The sequence below is a fragment of the Hippopotamus amphibius genome, chromosome 13 (genome assembly GCF_030028045.1).
Source record: "Hippopotamus amphibius kiboko isolate mHipAmp2 chromosome 13, mHipAmp2.hap2, whole genome shotgun sequence".
Lineage (NCBI taxonomy): Eukaryota > Metazoa > Chordata > Mammalia > Artiodactyla > Hippopotamidae > Hippopotamus > Hippopotamus amphibius.
Window position 1 is genome coordinate 73,141,339 of NC_080198.1, and position 15,781 is coordinate 73,157,119.

At 39.6% G+C, this 15,781-nt stretch overlaps 1 protein-coding gene across 1 annotated transcript in view; it reads right to left on the reverse strand.

The window, feature by feature from the left end:
• Positions 1-3,019: 3,019 nt before the first annotated feature.
• The window catches only part of LOC130835243 (cGMP-specific 3',5'-cyclic phosphodiesterase-like), a 60,823-nt gene continuing 48,061 nt past the window's right edge, over positions 3,020-15,781 (reverse strand). The window contains exon 5 of the mRNA XM_057706675.1: positions 3,020-3,183. Coding sequence (XP_057562658.1) covers positions 3,182-3,183 — 2 coding nt within the window. The 3' untranslated portion in view covers positions 3,020-3,181. The remainder of the gene's footprint in view (positions 3,184-15,781) is intronic.

Below are 15,781 nucleotides of genomic sequence, written 5' to 3' on the forward strand. Positions count from 1 at the left end.
TGGGGAAGATAGACACATATCTGCTGGATTTTATAGATTTTTTTTTCTGATGTAGATATCCATGTGTATTGACACCCAAAGTACTGTGCAGAAACTTCCCAATACACTGACCTTGCAAAAGTCATTTCAGTAATTCTCTTCTTAGTGAAATGAAGTGCCAAAATTATCCACTCCCTTGAAACCAAACCTAGGAGTTGTCCAAAAGTCCAGAGCATGGTTTCCACTCTCCTATAACATTGAGCACTTAGCATATGCCAAGCACTGTTGTAAATATTTTATAAACACTATTTCCTTTAATTGTCAAACAACCACACCAGGCAGTCTTTTTTAGCCCCATTTTACAGAGGAGGAAACTCACAGAGAGGTTAAGTGAATTGCCAAAAGCAGCAGAAACAGGGTTTGAACTCAGACAACCTGACTCATGAGCCTGTGCTCGTAACCACTTGGCCTCCATGGGTGTTGACCTGTAGGTCCCTGAAGAAGCCTCCTCCTCTTGCCTGTCCTCAGCCCCACCTCTTCCCACAGAGCCACCAGGCTTTCTGATGGGATTGTTCTTTTATTTGTGGAGTGAGATGATATATCTCATGATATTATACCAACAGAGCTAGATGCTAGCTTGGAAATGTTTAAACTGTATCACAACAAAGCTTTATACTACAGTGATTCTCCTAGGGTCTCATTGTGTTTCTTCACACTCAGTCACAACTCAGTGAGATTTTCTCAGTAGAAGTCAGAAAGAACAAAGCTAATGTAAACTAACTCGAGAAGAAGGGAGAGGAGGGCTGCAGTTTTCATTTCTATCGTGTGTCCCTTACTATGGATACCCCTCTCCTTTCCTTTACCTCAACCTTTATACCAGGGAGTAAGCCCCAATGGTTTGTGGAATTTATAGGAGTCTAGGGAGATTTCTCTTTACACAGGGGTGTCCCCTTAGATGCTTAGGAGAAGGGATTGTGGTGTATTCTGTAAGTATCTGTCATTTCACTGGTAAATTAATAGTAATCGTCATCTTTTGACCTAAATAAAATTCATTTTTTCATTGTTTCTGTATTCTTCAATAACTAAACATGAGGATAGTGATGTCTAAAGATGGTGTGAGCTACGTACAGTCCCTTCCCATTTGTAAATTCTTCATGGACCTCTACTAGTATTAATATCTTAGTATTTACAAAGCAGATCCTGTTCTAAACAACAGAGGTAATAATTTTATTTGAAAAATAACTTATTAAGCATTCTAATGAATATCAAAAGTGATATTGAAGGTTTCATCTGAGTTTAATTCTTGAGAACAGAATTTTCTAGTGTATGTAGTATGAAAAAGAAAGGACAAAAACCTCAAAACAATTTTCACTGAATATTAACATCCCACACAACTGGAGAAATATAATTTCTTTGTGAAGAAATAAACATTTTAATCCCCCTTATTATTACATACAAGCTAAATTTTACTTATTCTGACCAACTACATAGGTAGCAATCAGCTGTTTATTCCATTTGTGTTGATTTCAGTAGCATCAGTCTAAAGATGAGTGAGTTTTCACCTGAAGTCTGAAGGTGAGCTGAGGTAAAAGGAAACTTCATTCAGTCCCTCCACCCCTTCTTACGGCAAGTGGAAAAACTGGGTGCTAAACTCAGATTATTAATTGGAACAGACTGATTCAGGGCATAACACGGTCCTCCATCTAAAAAGATGAGGCACGACAGGGAAGAAGTACATTTGTTATCACAGAAGGCTATTTCTTTTTTGTTGTTTCTTTCTGGAATAAAAAAAAACAATTTTTCTTTCATATTAATAATGATCATGACTATACCTAAATGTATTATGGGAATGATCTTGTAGGTCGTTTTCTAAAAATTGTGGAGAAAATGTGTGCAAGGTTGGCGGCACTCAGTCCTGCTAGTTATTGCAATGGAAGAATTGTGTTCCCCCCGCTCCCTGCCAACACCTTCACACCCTGACGCCCTCACTGCCAACAGGACTATATTTGGAGATGGAGCTTTTAGGGTGTAATTAAGGCTTATGAGGTCATGAGGCTAAGATGCTAATCCAGTAGGATGGGTGGGCTTGTTAGAGGAGGGAGAGAGCTTTCTTCCACTCTCCCCACATCCATGCACTGAGGAAATGCCATGTGAACATACAGTGAGAGGACAGCCATCTGCAAGCCAGGAAGAGAGCTCTCATTAGAACTTCCCTACGCTGGTGCCTGATCTTGGACCTCCAGCCTCCAGAACTATCAGAAAATAAGTTTCGGTTGTTTAAGCCACCAAGTCTATGGTATTAGTTGCATTTGTATTCAGGGTTGAGAGCAAAGTGCACCCAGTTGGTTCTGTCTCCAACATGTATTCCAGATCTGTCTGGCCTCATCTTTCATTTTCACTGTCAACCCCACGATGGAGCCTTTGTTCCTGTTCATCAGGACTGTTGCCTCCTCTAACTAGTCTCCCTGCTTCCACTCTTGCTTACCCAAAAGTCCATCATCTTCCAATAGTTAGAACATTCTGCTAAAAATATACACTAGATATGGCTCCTATCCTAGTTAAACACCCTTCAGCATAGTATTTCAACCCCTTCCAGGCCTGTGGAGACCCTCTGTGACCTGACTACCATATCACATCTAATGTCACGCCCCCTGCTTTAGGCTCCAGTCACACTGGCCTTCCCTGAACTCCTCCCTCCAGGGGACTGAGCTGCACCCACTTGGGCCTAGACGCCTAGGAGACTCATGCACCTTGGCTGGGGATGGTGGCTGCTGCTCACCCCGCAGGTCCAGTTTAGAGGCTGCCGCCTTGAGAGGTTCTCCTGCACAACCCCTCTCTAAGATGGTCCCATCCTCTACACGGTACCCTATCTCCCTTGTATCAGAAGCACTCATCACAATCTGTAATTTCCCCCTCTTATTTTTATCATCTGTCTGCAAGCCCCAGGCAAGAGAGACACTGTCATATTTTCCTACAATAAGGGTTAGCGAATGTGCAATTTTATGATCCTCGGGAGAGCATGCCATGTATACGCACTTGGTATTAGATATAAGCAACACATCGCTGTATAAGAAGAGGTGCTGCTTCTGCCTCCTCCAGCCTCTTTTGAGTTCTACGGGGCTGTGGATCAGCAGGGTATGATTGGCTCCCTCAGAGGATGTAGTATTTTGGCTGTGGGTGTCCACCTCAACGGAAGGGCTTCTCCTGCAAAACACAAACACCATAGAACAGCGAGTCGCTGGTCAGATATGGGATGGAGTTTATGTTAAATGTCAAGCTCGACACATCTCTAAAAATTAGACTCAATCTCCCAAACAGGGCTTCATAGCTCAAACTCAGGAGTCAGTAAGTTATAGAACGTTCCTGAAAGAAATGAGGTCACCTAAGGAGTTGATATGGACAAAGAACAGTTTCAGGAACAAAACTCTGGGGCATGTGGACTCTTAAAGGTGGGGAAAAGAAGAAAGCAGCAAAGCTGGTCAGGAACTGTTAGGAAGAGGAGAACCAAGAGGCCAAAGGTAGAGAGTATGACAAGAAGGTGAAAACCACCACCACCACCAAACCAACAACAACCACCCAAAACAGGACAATGTGTGGCCTCATATAGATAAAATAAAAGGATATGGAGATTTGCAAAGAAGTAATTACAATGCAGTTTCACGTGAACATAAAACTTTAGATAACTGAGGATTCTGGAAGATTGACCCCAATCTTATCTAAGTATTCCAATTTGGGGGAAAATTCTCAAAGATCAGCAAATAATGCTGGAAACATCAAAAAGTTTCTAAGTATGGTAGTGTTTAGCTATTATTTGGTTGAGCTATGACTACGCTCTAACATAACTCTCAGGTCATGATAGGTAAAACAACTAAGTTGAACAGAAAATACTCTTTGATAAATAGAACAGACATTTTCATAGATCTACAGAAAGTTCTCCCCCGTGGAGCCAAAAAAGTGTCTCCTACTCCCCACTCCACCCCAGGAATGTAAAGCTGCTCACTTGTGTTCAGCAGCACTGAATCCTATGAACACCAGTAGCTTTTCATGAAACCAGTGCTGAAGTTAAAAATTAGTTCATATGTCTTTGAGGAAATAAAACAAAACACTTCCTGTGACCACCATCTGTTTTGATGATCAAAAATAGTATATTAAAAGACTACCTGAGGCGGCGAAACCTTGAATGACCACCAAAAAGCTCAAAGTGCTTTCTGATTGACGCGAACATCGTTTTTTCTCCAATTCTTGGCACTGAAACCAGAGTATGTCTACAGCACTTGGCAGAGTACTGTGGACAAATCCACGAAAGCTCAGGATTCCGTAGTAGTCAAGATCACTGGCCATTATGATGTCAGAGTTTTGAGGCTTATGCTATAACTGACAAACGCCATACTTGTTTCGCTGACTTTGCTTCCAGCTTTTCATATTTTAAAATTACTCTTTTTATTTTGAAATAACTGTAGATTCCCATGTAGCTATAGGAAATAATACAGAGTCTATAACCTTTTACTCAGTTTCTCCCAATGGTAACATGTCTCTAAGCTATAATACAATATCATAACTAGGATATTAACATTGAAACAGTCAAGATACAGCACATTTCCATCACCTCAGCAATCCTTTAAATTACCCTTCTACAGCTATGTAGACTTCCCTCCAACTTTTACCACCTCTTTAATCCCTGGCAACCACTAATCTTTCTCCATTTCTTTAATTTTTGCCATTTTCAAGAATGTTATACCAATGGGATCATACAGTATGTCACATTTTGGGATTTGCTCTTGTCCACTCAGCATAATTGGAGATTCATCCAGATTGTTGCAGGTATAATAGTTCGTTTCTTTGTAACTCTTGGTAGTAGTCCAGGATAATGATGTATCACAGTTTGCTTAACCAACTGGGTAGTCTTCAGTTTTGGCCTGTTACAAATAAAGCCGCAACAAAAACTTGTGTACACATTTTTGTGTCAACATAGGTTTCCCTTTCTCTAGGCTAAATGCCCAGGAGTGCAAATGTCTGGTTGTATGGTAGTTGTACCTTTTGTTTTTAAAGAAACGGTCAAATCATTTTCCAGAGTGGCTGTACCATTTCACATTCTCACCAGTACTGTATGTGTTTGTTTCCCCAAATCCACACAAACATTTGGTGGTGTCATTTTTTATTTTAGGCATTCTTATAGCTGGGTAGCTCCATCTCATTGTGGATTTAATTTGCATTTCCCTAATAGTTAATGACACTGAACATCTTTTCATGTGCTTATTTGCCATCTGTATATCTTCTTCAGTTTTACGAACCTACGGTAATCTGCTAAAAACATTTCCTGTAAAGACACCTTTCTCTTTCCACTAGAAAATTGACCATTGTGCAGTTGAGGAGGCTGCTGCACAGATAGTTTAGGTACCATGAACCCAAGCAGCCACAGTGTAACGGAAGGATTCAAATCCCGCTGACTCTGGAGGTCACACAGCCTCTGGGCAGTGAGGCCCCTAATCTTTTCTCACAGGGATGGTCTCTTTGCTCTGACAACAGTGAAGGACTGAAATTTGATTATGTAAGAAAGTTTGTGGTTTCCCTTGCAAGCTCCTGTAATAGTTATCTGAATACATGTCTTTTATTCCCCACTAGACTCTAAGGACCTCAAGGAATGAGTCTATTTTTTGATGTATCATTAAATTCTCACAGGCATTGGCACATTGGAAGAATTCAAAACATTTTATTGAGTAAATCAATGATATAGCTTTCTGCCCTGGATGAAGGAAAAAAAGAGAGAATCTAAAAGTCTCTCTTCCTTTTACTTCATTCATTTAACAGAGAGTATTTGAACCTGTACTGAAGGAAAGGCACTTGGTTAGGTCTGGGCAGCAGGGAGCAAAAGGGACTCTGGCCCAGCTCTCTCACAAAACCTAGATTTAAATGGGGGAGACAGAAATTAAACAGAATCTCACCAATAACTCTTATGTCAGACTCTGGTAGGTACTACAAAGAAAAATTAAAGAGTGAGATGAGCAATTACAAGACGGACCAGACACCTGACTTTGTGGAGAGGGCAGGCAAGGAAGGCTTCTTTGAACAGCTCCTGTGAAATGAGCTTTACAAGATAATTTGGGGGACTTCCCTGGTGGTCCAATGGGTAAGACTCTGTGCTCCCAATGAAGAGGGCCCAGGTTCGATCCCTGGTCAGGGAACTATATCCCACATGCATACCACAACTAAGACTCCACATGCCACAACTAAAGATCCCACATGCCACAACTAAGACCCGGCATAGCCAAAATAAATAATAGATTTTTTAAAAAGATAATTTGGAATTAATTAGGAGGGTGGAGAGGAAAGGAGAGAGGTAAAGAGGGTTGGAGGGAAGGAGCGGAAAGAGAGAGAGGGAAAGAGGGAGAAGAAGAGAAGAGAAGAGAAAAATGTGTGTTGGGAGAGGATGTTTCATATTTCTTGCTGAAGGGATAGAATCTGAATATATGACATTTCAGAGACGTGAAAGAGTTTGGTAGATTGGAGACACTAACAGAAGGTACGGGAAGGTGAAGTAAGTCAGGAAAGGTGGGTGGAGGCCAGAAGCACAGGTCTTTTTAGTCCTTTGTGACTTTGTTAAGGTCTTCACTCTTAAAATGAACTAGCATAGAAGCGGCATATAGACAGTGGCCTCCAGAGACTATTCAGCACTTTTAAAGGGACAGTGCTGGTCTGGACATGCTTGACTGTGATTAGAACCGTGGAGGCTCATTGGGCAACACTTTCTGGCCTCTCATCAAGCATTTGGCAGAATCTATTTAAGGCAAGAAATGTAGGCAGACATATCTCTGCACCTTCCCCAGTTCCCAAATTATCTCCATTCTCTGCCTCTCCCTTTTGGAGAGGTTAGGGGCCAGGAAGACGTCTCCCCTTCTAGAATCTAGTCACTGGTAATCAGTTCTGATATTCGTCGAGGAGCTTTTTAGGCTGTCCTCTCCCAGAAATGTTGAGTTACCAGATCCAGAAAACCTGTATTTATAAAAAGTGTTTTGCGTGATCCTTACATAGGACCAGGACTGTGATTGTTTTTTTAGGCATCAGTTGAGGAAGAAGTATTCTTACACCATCTTCCCTTTCTAGTGAAGCAAAAGAGAGAACACTTCTCAGAAAGATCAAGGAAGGGTTCCTTAGTCATGTAATAGTAATCTGTAAATGTAATAGCTAAAGCTGAATTTCTTCCAAAATACCATTGTTAGTTCTTTTAATTTTATGAAAGAATTCTAAATGGAAAAACAGTGACGTGTGTTTTCTTTTTTTTTTAACTTTATTTAATTTTTTTATTGGGGTATAGTTGCCTTACAATGTTGTATTAGTTTCTGCTATACAATGAAGTGGATCAGCTATATGTATACACATATCCCCTCCCTCTTGGATCTCCCTACACCCCCACCCCCAATCCCACCCATCTAGGTCATTACAGAGCACCGAGCTGAGCTCCCTGTGCTATACAGCAGGTTCCCACCAGCTATCTATTTTACACATGGTAGTGTATATATGTCAATCATAATCTCCCAATTTGTCCCACCCTCTCCATCTCCCTCCATGTCCACATGTCCATTCTCTGTGTCTGCGACAAGGCACGTTTTCATTTATTTCATTGAACACTGAACTTTTGCCCTAAGTATCAAATAGAAGAGGTGATCCTATGACAATAGTACCAACATTTAAACACGTTGCAAAGACGAGACTATTCTGTTTTTTCCTTTAGATTTTTAACTCTTTGATTAAATGTCTGTATTGGAAAACAGATTGGGTATTGTCAAGAGCATGAGTTCTGGAATCCAGTTACCTAGTTTTGAATCCTTCCTTGTTCTTTACCATGTGGAAAGACTAGGAAAATCGGTGTGCAATGTCCTTATTTGTAAAATAGAGATGATGATAAAAGTACATCATGAAAATTAAGTGAGATTATACTTCAGAAAACTTACTGTGGTACCTAACACAGTAATCCCTCAGTTAATGTTAGTCATACTTTTAGGAGACTGAAACTTTGTATTCAAAGATAGCAAGCAGCATGGTGGATATTCTTCCAAGACAAAGACAGGGAGCTAGAACAGCTACCAATGTTGACTGACTGACTACAAGTTGCCAAGCTCTTTGCCATGCAGTTTATGTACATCATCTCATTTCTTTGCAGCAGATTTGTGAGGTGAGAATCATTACTTCTAGTTTTAGAGATGGAGAAACTGAGGCTCAGAAAGGTTAAGTAACTGAGAACCATATACCAAACAGTTTAGAGTCACGTTTGTCTCATTTCAAAGTCAAAATATTTGCACAACTGAACAATGTTTCCCCTCTGGAGGAGGGAAGAAAATATATTTAAGCCACATCAGGTTTAGGTCGGCTCCCAAATTATTTAATTGGAATGTATCTAAGTGTTTTCATTAACTGTCAGCATTTGCATTTGGTGCCCATACCCTACTCTGTCCTCCTTAAAGTGGCTGGTTGTGGAACCCTTGGCTGGCAGCATGGACTAGCTCTCAGACAGGAAGTTTATATCAGCTCCCAAGGTGGATCGTCGACTCCTGTTACTTTAAGGAGCCAGACCTTGGGCTTCAGGCAGGCTGGGAGTAGCAGTCAGGACTGTGAAAGTGCTCTGATGATTCACCTCCTGATGTCTGGTTGTCCACGTCTCTGTGACACAGACCGGGCTGTGAATGGTGGCTAAACCTTTCCCCTGCCTCCTCAGCCTACTCGCCATTCTGGGTCACTGTCTCTGTGAGTAATTTCTCTCCTGATTCTGGCACTCTGGACCGTCTACTACCTACTAATTGATTTTTACCTCCGCAGAAAGGGGAAAGAGAGGGATGCCCAGGCCTTGGCAGAGTACTTGTTCCACTACCCTTTTCTGCCCCCTGCTGACCATACCTGGGAATTATGTTTAACCCCCAGGCCCTTGGTCCAAGCCAGATTCCTAATAGAGTGAGTGAATCCTGGCACACACAAAAAAACTAAGTAAATAAAATAAGTGATATTTTCATGCATTATTTTTAAAAGGCAAATTTCAAAAAAATACTTTAAAATATATTTCAAATTTCAAAAAAAATACATGATTAACAAAATATCTCAATGTATCCTTAAAGAATACAGTCATCCCTCAGTATCTGTGGGGGATTAGTTCCAGGATTCCTTGTGGATACTACAATCCACGGATGTTTGAGTCTGTTATGTAAAATGGCATAGTATTTGCATATAACCTATGCACATCCTTCTGTATGCTTTACATCATCTACAGAGTACTTATAATAGCTAATACAATGTAAATTCTAGGTACACAGTTGCCAGTGTGCAGCAAATTTAAGTATCGCTTTCTGGAAATTTCTGGAATTGTTTTGGAATATTTTGGACCTTAAGTTGGTTGAATCCGTGGAACTTATGGATGCATAGGGCTGACTGTACCATCTTATATGTACATAGACCCTACCATCCATCTTTTCACTCAAGGGACAGGTCTGATAGCAGAGTTGAAAATCATGCTAACAGTATTGATCAGTCTTTTTCATCATGCATGTGTATGAGAAAAAAACCCCAGAAAGTGTAGTAGAAACCAGCAGCAAAAATGATAGGGTCCAAGTGGAACCGATATAACAGTTGACTCCTGAAGAAAACAGTTAATTAAGAGAACTGAAGAAAAAATTGATAAAAAAAAAAACACCCCAAACCCTAACATCTTCAGAGTCAAGAAGCCAAAGAATAGGTGGCTGGGAAATGAGAATAATCAAAGAAGAAAGATTTCTTGGAAATTAAAGGTATCATTGGCTAAATGAATAATTTAGTAGGAAGTCTTGAAGATTGGGTTTAAGGAATCCCATTTGAGCTTGACACTTGGAACATTCATCTTTCCATTTTAATGATATAGATTACCTTTTTTTCCTCAATAGGTAGAGCTATTCAGTCTTTCAAGAAGGAGTAATTTAATAATCGGAATAATGTAAATGCTATTTCAGTTTGTAGAATCAACATATAAACAAAACTTGGAAGACAGTAGCTATAAAAGAGAATCTAATATTAATAACATTGATAATGTATAAAAATGGAAGTCTGACTTTTAAGGCAGCAGAGAGATGTGGAAGGTAATATCAGACAGATTTTTCTCACGTTATCTAGTAATGAATCAGATATACTATCTAAAATTGATGTAACGAAATATGGGGTTTAAGCATATTCTTTAAAATTATAGATAACCACCAGAAGAACCAAAGCACTATAACTGGAAAAACTTAGTAATGGATAAGGAAATATGAACTAAGTTTATCGTCTTTCAATAGATACTATCTAAATTTGATGAATGAGAAGTGGAGGAATTAGCATAAGTTTCAGAGGTATGGTAATAACCAGCAACAGAATAAAAGATGTTTAAAAATAGGGAGTAAGGGGTGGTGGGGACTTTGGGATTGACATATATACACTACTAAGTATAAAATAGATAACTAATGAAAACCTACTGTATAGTATAGGGAACTCTACTCAGTGCTCTGTGGTGACCTAAGTGGAAAGGAAATCCAAAAAAGAGGGGATATGTGTATACATATAGCTGATTCACTTGGCTCTACAGCAGAAACTAACACAACATTGTAAAGCAACTATACGCCAATAAAAATTAATTAAAAAAGTAGGAAGCTGGGTTAGAAATGGGCCGTGGGAGAACGAGGTCAGGTAGAGAACTTACATTTTTTAGTACCACTCTGTACTGTTTTATTTTTTTTAACTTGTGCATGTATTAATTTTACAGGTTAAAGTAAAAAGTGAAAACACACACACACACACACAAAACAACCAAAAAAAATTCTGCAGCTGCAGCTCTTGGCACCATTTTCCTCCACAGCTGCAGTCTCTCTCCTTACACTGATGGTCAGATCCTACTGAGACAGGAATGCGTAAGAACAGAAAAGTTTCTACCCTGAAGTTTAGGTTTAAGTATTTTTTGTTTGTCTGTGCTTGTGCTCTGTCTTTTCAGTGGCCCAAGTTTTTGGAATACTAACTTTTGACTACTTACATCTGTGATATCTAGAATCTCCTTAAAGTTTTGCTAAACTTTGGTATCCTCCTGTTACTTTTTCTTCTTTTTTTTGTTTTTTCAATCAAGGTAAAATTGGTATATAACATTTATACAAATTTCAGGTATGCGACATTATAAATCAATATTTGTATACACTACAAAATAATCAGCACTGTACGTCTAGTTACCATCCATCACCATACAATTGCTCTCCTTCACTCACTTCACCCTTCTTCCAACCCTCTTCCCTCTGGTAAACACCAATCTGTTCTCTGAATCTGTGAGTTTGCTTTTGTTTTGTTTGTTTTGGTTTTTATATTGCACATAAAAGAGAAATTATATGGTATTTGTCTTTCTTCTGACTTATTTCACTTAGCATAATGCCCTCAAGGTCCATCCATGTTGTCGCAAATGGCAAGATTTCCTTCTTTTATGGCTACACGGTATTCTGTTGTGTCTATATACATTGCATCTTCTTTATCCATTCACCCATCCTTGGACGTTTCGGTTGTTTCCATATCTTGGCTGTTGTAATAATGCTGCAGTAAACATAGGGGTGCATATATCTTTTCAAATTAGTGTTTTTGTTTTCTTCAGGTAAATACCCAGAAGTAGAACTGCTGGGTCATTTAGAAGTTCTAGTAAATTTTTGAGGCGTTTCCATACTGTTTTCCACAGTGGCTGAACCAGTTTACATTCCTACCAACAGTGCACAAGAGTAATCCTGACTCACTGGCCTCTATTGTGATCCTGGTGTTTTTTTGTTTGTTTCTGTTTTTTGTTCTTTAATACTTATTTGGGCTGCTCCAGGTCATAGGTGCAGCATATGAACGTAGTTATGGCATGCAGACTTCTTAGCTGCAGCACGCAAGTGGGACCAAGTTCCCCCGTCAGGCACTGAACCCCAGCCCCCTGCATTGGGAGTGCAGAGTCGTACCCACTGGACCACCAGGGAAGTCCTGATCCTAGTGTTTTAAGTTTTTTTTTTTTTTTTAATTTTGACTCTAGTTACCTACTGCCCACCTGGGTCCAACTCAGCCTGCCTAGGTAGGAAGGAAACGTTTATGGAAAAGTGACGACAATTACTAGTATCAGAGTAAATAAAACAGTGTACATTATTAAGTTAAAACATAGTGCTAAGGAAGTAGGGTGATGGTCTCTACTCCATTCCTCACGTTTTCATGGAGAATAGTGTACTTCACCCCTACAGAGAACACACTTGGAAGGATCTGGGAGTAGAGGTTTTCTCTAGACCACAGTCTTGCATGAGACAATAGACAGGAGGAAATGAAGAAACCAGAATATCTAAATAAGAAGGCCATAATGTCTCGCATGTCACTCTCTGAGAGAAAGTAGGCAACACATACGGGGGGAATCCCCACAAGCATCTCCCAAACAAAACAAAACAAGAAGAAACACAGAAATACATATATTATACACGTAGAAATACAACTGTTGGGCAGTTTCTGGTCAGTACACACAGATGCCCAGGCTGTGGACTCAACACTGGTGCAGCTGGCTGGCCTGCCATGGGACTGAAACCAGGTGTTCTCAGGTTCTCACTGTCTCCCACACAGCTACCACTAAGTGACCTGCCATGCTCTTTGGCTGAGAATAGCAACATCGAAGGACATTCCACCATTCATTTAATTTGGGGATCATAATTTTGTTTGTGATAACTTCTGCAGTGGAGCTGCAGTTTCCTTTGTGGCTACTGACCCCTTGGAGAGTAAAACTAACCAGAGATTTGAATTTAAAGAGGCTGAAGAAGCTACATACCTATGAAAGACAGCTTGGGACACAGCTGCCGATGTGGGAACCCAGACAAGTAAGTAAGACCCTCTGGCTGAGACGGAGCCAGTCGTATAAAATTGGGAATGAAGGCATTTGGACTTTCATTTCTGTGGGCTTTTATTTGCAAGGGGATTTCGTTTTGAGGACGTTGAATAATAAGAGTTTCCTATTGTTCAAATTTGGGACATGTTTATGTTGTTGATCCAGTCTTTGTATTCATTTCATAAAATCTGGTGGATCTATTCTGGACAACATGACAGGAGATAATTACTGATAAGAATAGAATAGGGAGTGAATTTTGAGCTTAGGGTGCCGCATGGAATCCTGGCTGACTCATGTTGCTAGAGTCTTTTGTGGGCAAAAGGTGAAATGCCCATCAGCAGTTCCAGAGGGGAACGTTGTGTAGAAAGGAGCAGAGTGTACGATGGTGAGAGCACAGCAGCACTGTGAGCAGCTGCCTTCCCTGCTGAGAGGACAGCAGCCCCGGCTGACTTCTAACTCGCTTAAGAACAATGCCTTATGACATCGTTTCCCAGCCTTCCTTCATATACGCGCTGCTTTGGGATTTTTATTTATTTGTGCATCACCCATGCTAATACTGATACATTTTAAAAAATATTATGTGTACTTTAAAATTCTTGAGCTCACGATATGTTAAAATATATATTTTTCTGAATACAGATTAAAATGCATAATTACTAAAATTAAAAAAAAATGCCTGTCAACATCACCCTGCTACCTGAAATCAACTGACATAATGCCAGTGGGACACACACTGTAATATGCTAAAAGATGAGAAACCTGGCAGAGAAGGGGAGGGATGCGTGTTGCTTCACTCTTCAGGTTTCTGTTCTAATCCCGATGATGGAAAGTGGTACTGGATAAATATTTGGGGCCCCTCTCTACACCTTCTCTCTCGCACCTTCCCAGGCAACAAAGAAGAACTCAGTTTCTAAGACTTGCAGGAGCTCAGGTACAGCGTTTTCTAATTCTGCCCTTGGCGTTCAGGGAGCAGTACTAAGACCACAGGCTGTAGCCCAAGTCTCCCACTTCCCCACCTAGAAGGAACCAGGCTGAACAGGTGTAAAGCACCGAATTGGTATTTGGCACACAGTAGATGCTCATTACCTATAAATTTCTTTTCTTAGATTTGGAAGCTTTGAGCTGTTTTCTACAGAGCTGTATTGACTATTATGATTGAGTACAGTGATCCAAGAACTGTATTTTAGAAATGAAATATTTTGGATATCACTGACTCAATCTTTAAAACCACTAACTTCTGCACTTAGTGAGACTGCCATTCAAATAGAAATCATATCCATGTCTAGGCATCCACTCAATATGTCCATATGTAGATAGTTTTTAAAGACGTTTTGAGATCTTTCCCTTGCATAGAAAGAGTATGGTTTGCCTCCTTATGCTCAGCGGCCTTTTCCAGCACAGATAAAATTCCAAGATAATAAAGATTTTTATCTCATGCAAGTTCCTTGGTGCAAACAGGCTTGCATAGCAAAATGATGCAGATAAACGTGGATGAAAATGGACTTTACACAAATAAATGAAACTATATTATGTTTCTCTAGTATAAAAATAGATCAAGTGGCAGGAGGACAAAAATAGGTGAAGTGGTAACATAAACTGACTTGTGAAATCAGAGGGTCAACTCTGACATTTTTCTCTCTAGGCCTTTTCTAATAGTTTTGTTGCTAGGGCTACAGTGTTTTTGCCAGATTGGAACAGGATTGTCAACTCTAATGGAGATTAAGTAGCTTTCCCAGCTAGATTTTTTTTTTTAATAAGCGTAGGTTAATACTGCTGGCTTTCAAAGCCACATTCAAGAACAGAAAGATCACTGAAGATCTGTTTTTAGAAAATATAACTAATAAAATTTGAAGTTTAGCAGGCAGGTTCTATTTCATAGTTATTCCAACACAAACCTTTATCATGGTTACATTGAACAAAATAACTTTACAATTTCATACACTGAATAGAAAAAGAATGAGAAACTATTATTTACAAGTTAAGCAAAAAAATTAATTCCCCAAGGAGTAACAGATTGTTAAATGAACAATTCTTCTGATTAGTTGGAAAACTGTTTCACAGATGCTTGAAAATTCATACTTGATTTATTCTGTAAACAGCATAGATAAGGTATAGGATAAAGTCCTGTGTGTTTTGGTTCTTTCTATTCATTGGTCAAAGTCATCTGAGGAAAGCATAAATACAAACTCACCAATGAAACTTAAAGCCCAGTAAAGAAAAAGTAATTTGTTCAGGACACTCAATTGCTCAAAGGATGTAGAAGGTAAGAACCATTAAGAAAAGGCGGAAGAAGAATTGCTTTTGATGTGCTTGTTGTGGAGTCAAATGAGCTTCCTTGGCTGTGGTCAAAAGAGACCATCTAAACTTTAAAAAACATGGTGCCGTTTGCATGCACACTGACTCTGCAATTCTGTTTGTGCACCAAAGCATGAGAATTAAATGAAATAGTTCATGTGAAGTGCCTAGCAAAAGACAGATGCTGTGTTCCCCCCTCCCCCCGGTATCTTTACATTTTTGTAGACAGAAATACCAGTGTTAACTTCCAGTAAGAAAAGCTGAATATTGTAGTCTTTAGAGTCAGAGGAAATTCACTTTAAGGATCCCAACATTAGTGACACCTGGTGGAAAATACAGGTATTACAATATAGCATTGTAGCTATTCTGATCTTTCACAGATAAAATTATGGTAAATTTCACAGATGAAGCAATTAAATGGTAACAGAAGGTAATGTCTATGTCTTTATGCTATTTGGAATCTCTGTATGCATCATGTGCTAAAGAACCTCCCTTCCCAAGTTTTCAGATCATAATTCACTGTGGGGTGTCCTGAGGAGTACCTTAAAGAAATAGCCAGTTGTGTTTCACAGAATACAGGATTGAGATAAGACAGAGAGCTGTCCCATTTGAGGTACCATGGATGGAAAAAACAAATGATGTTGTTTTAAA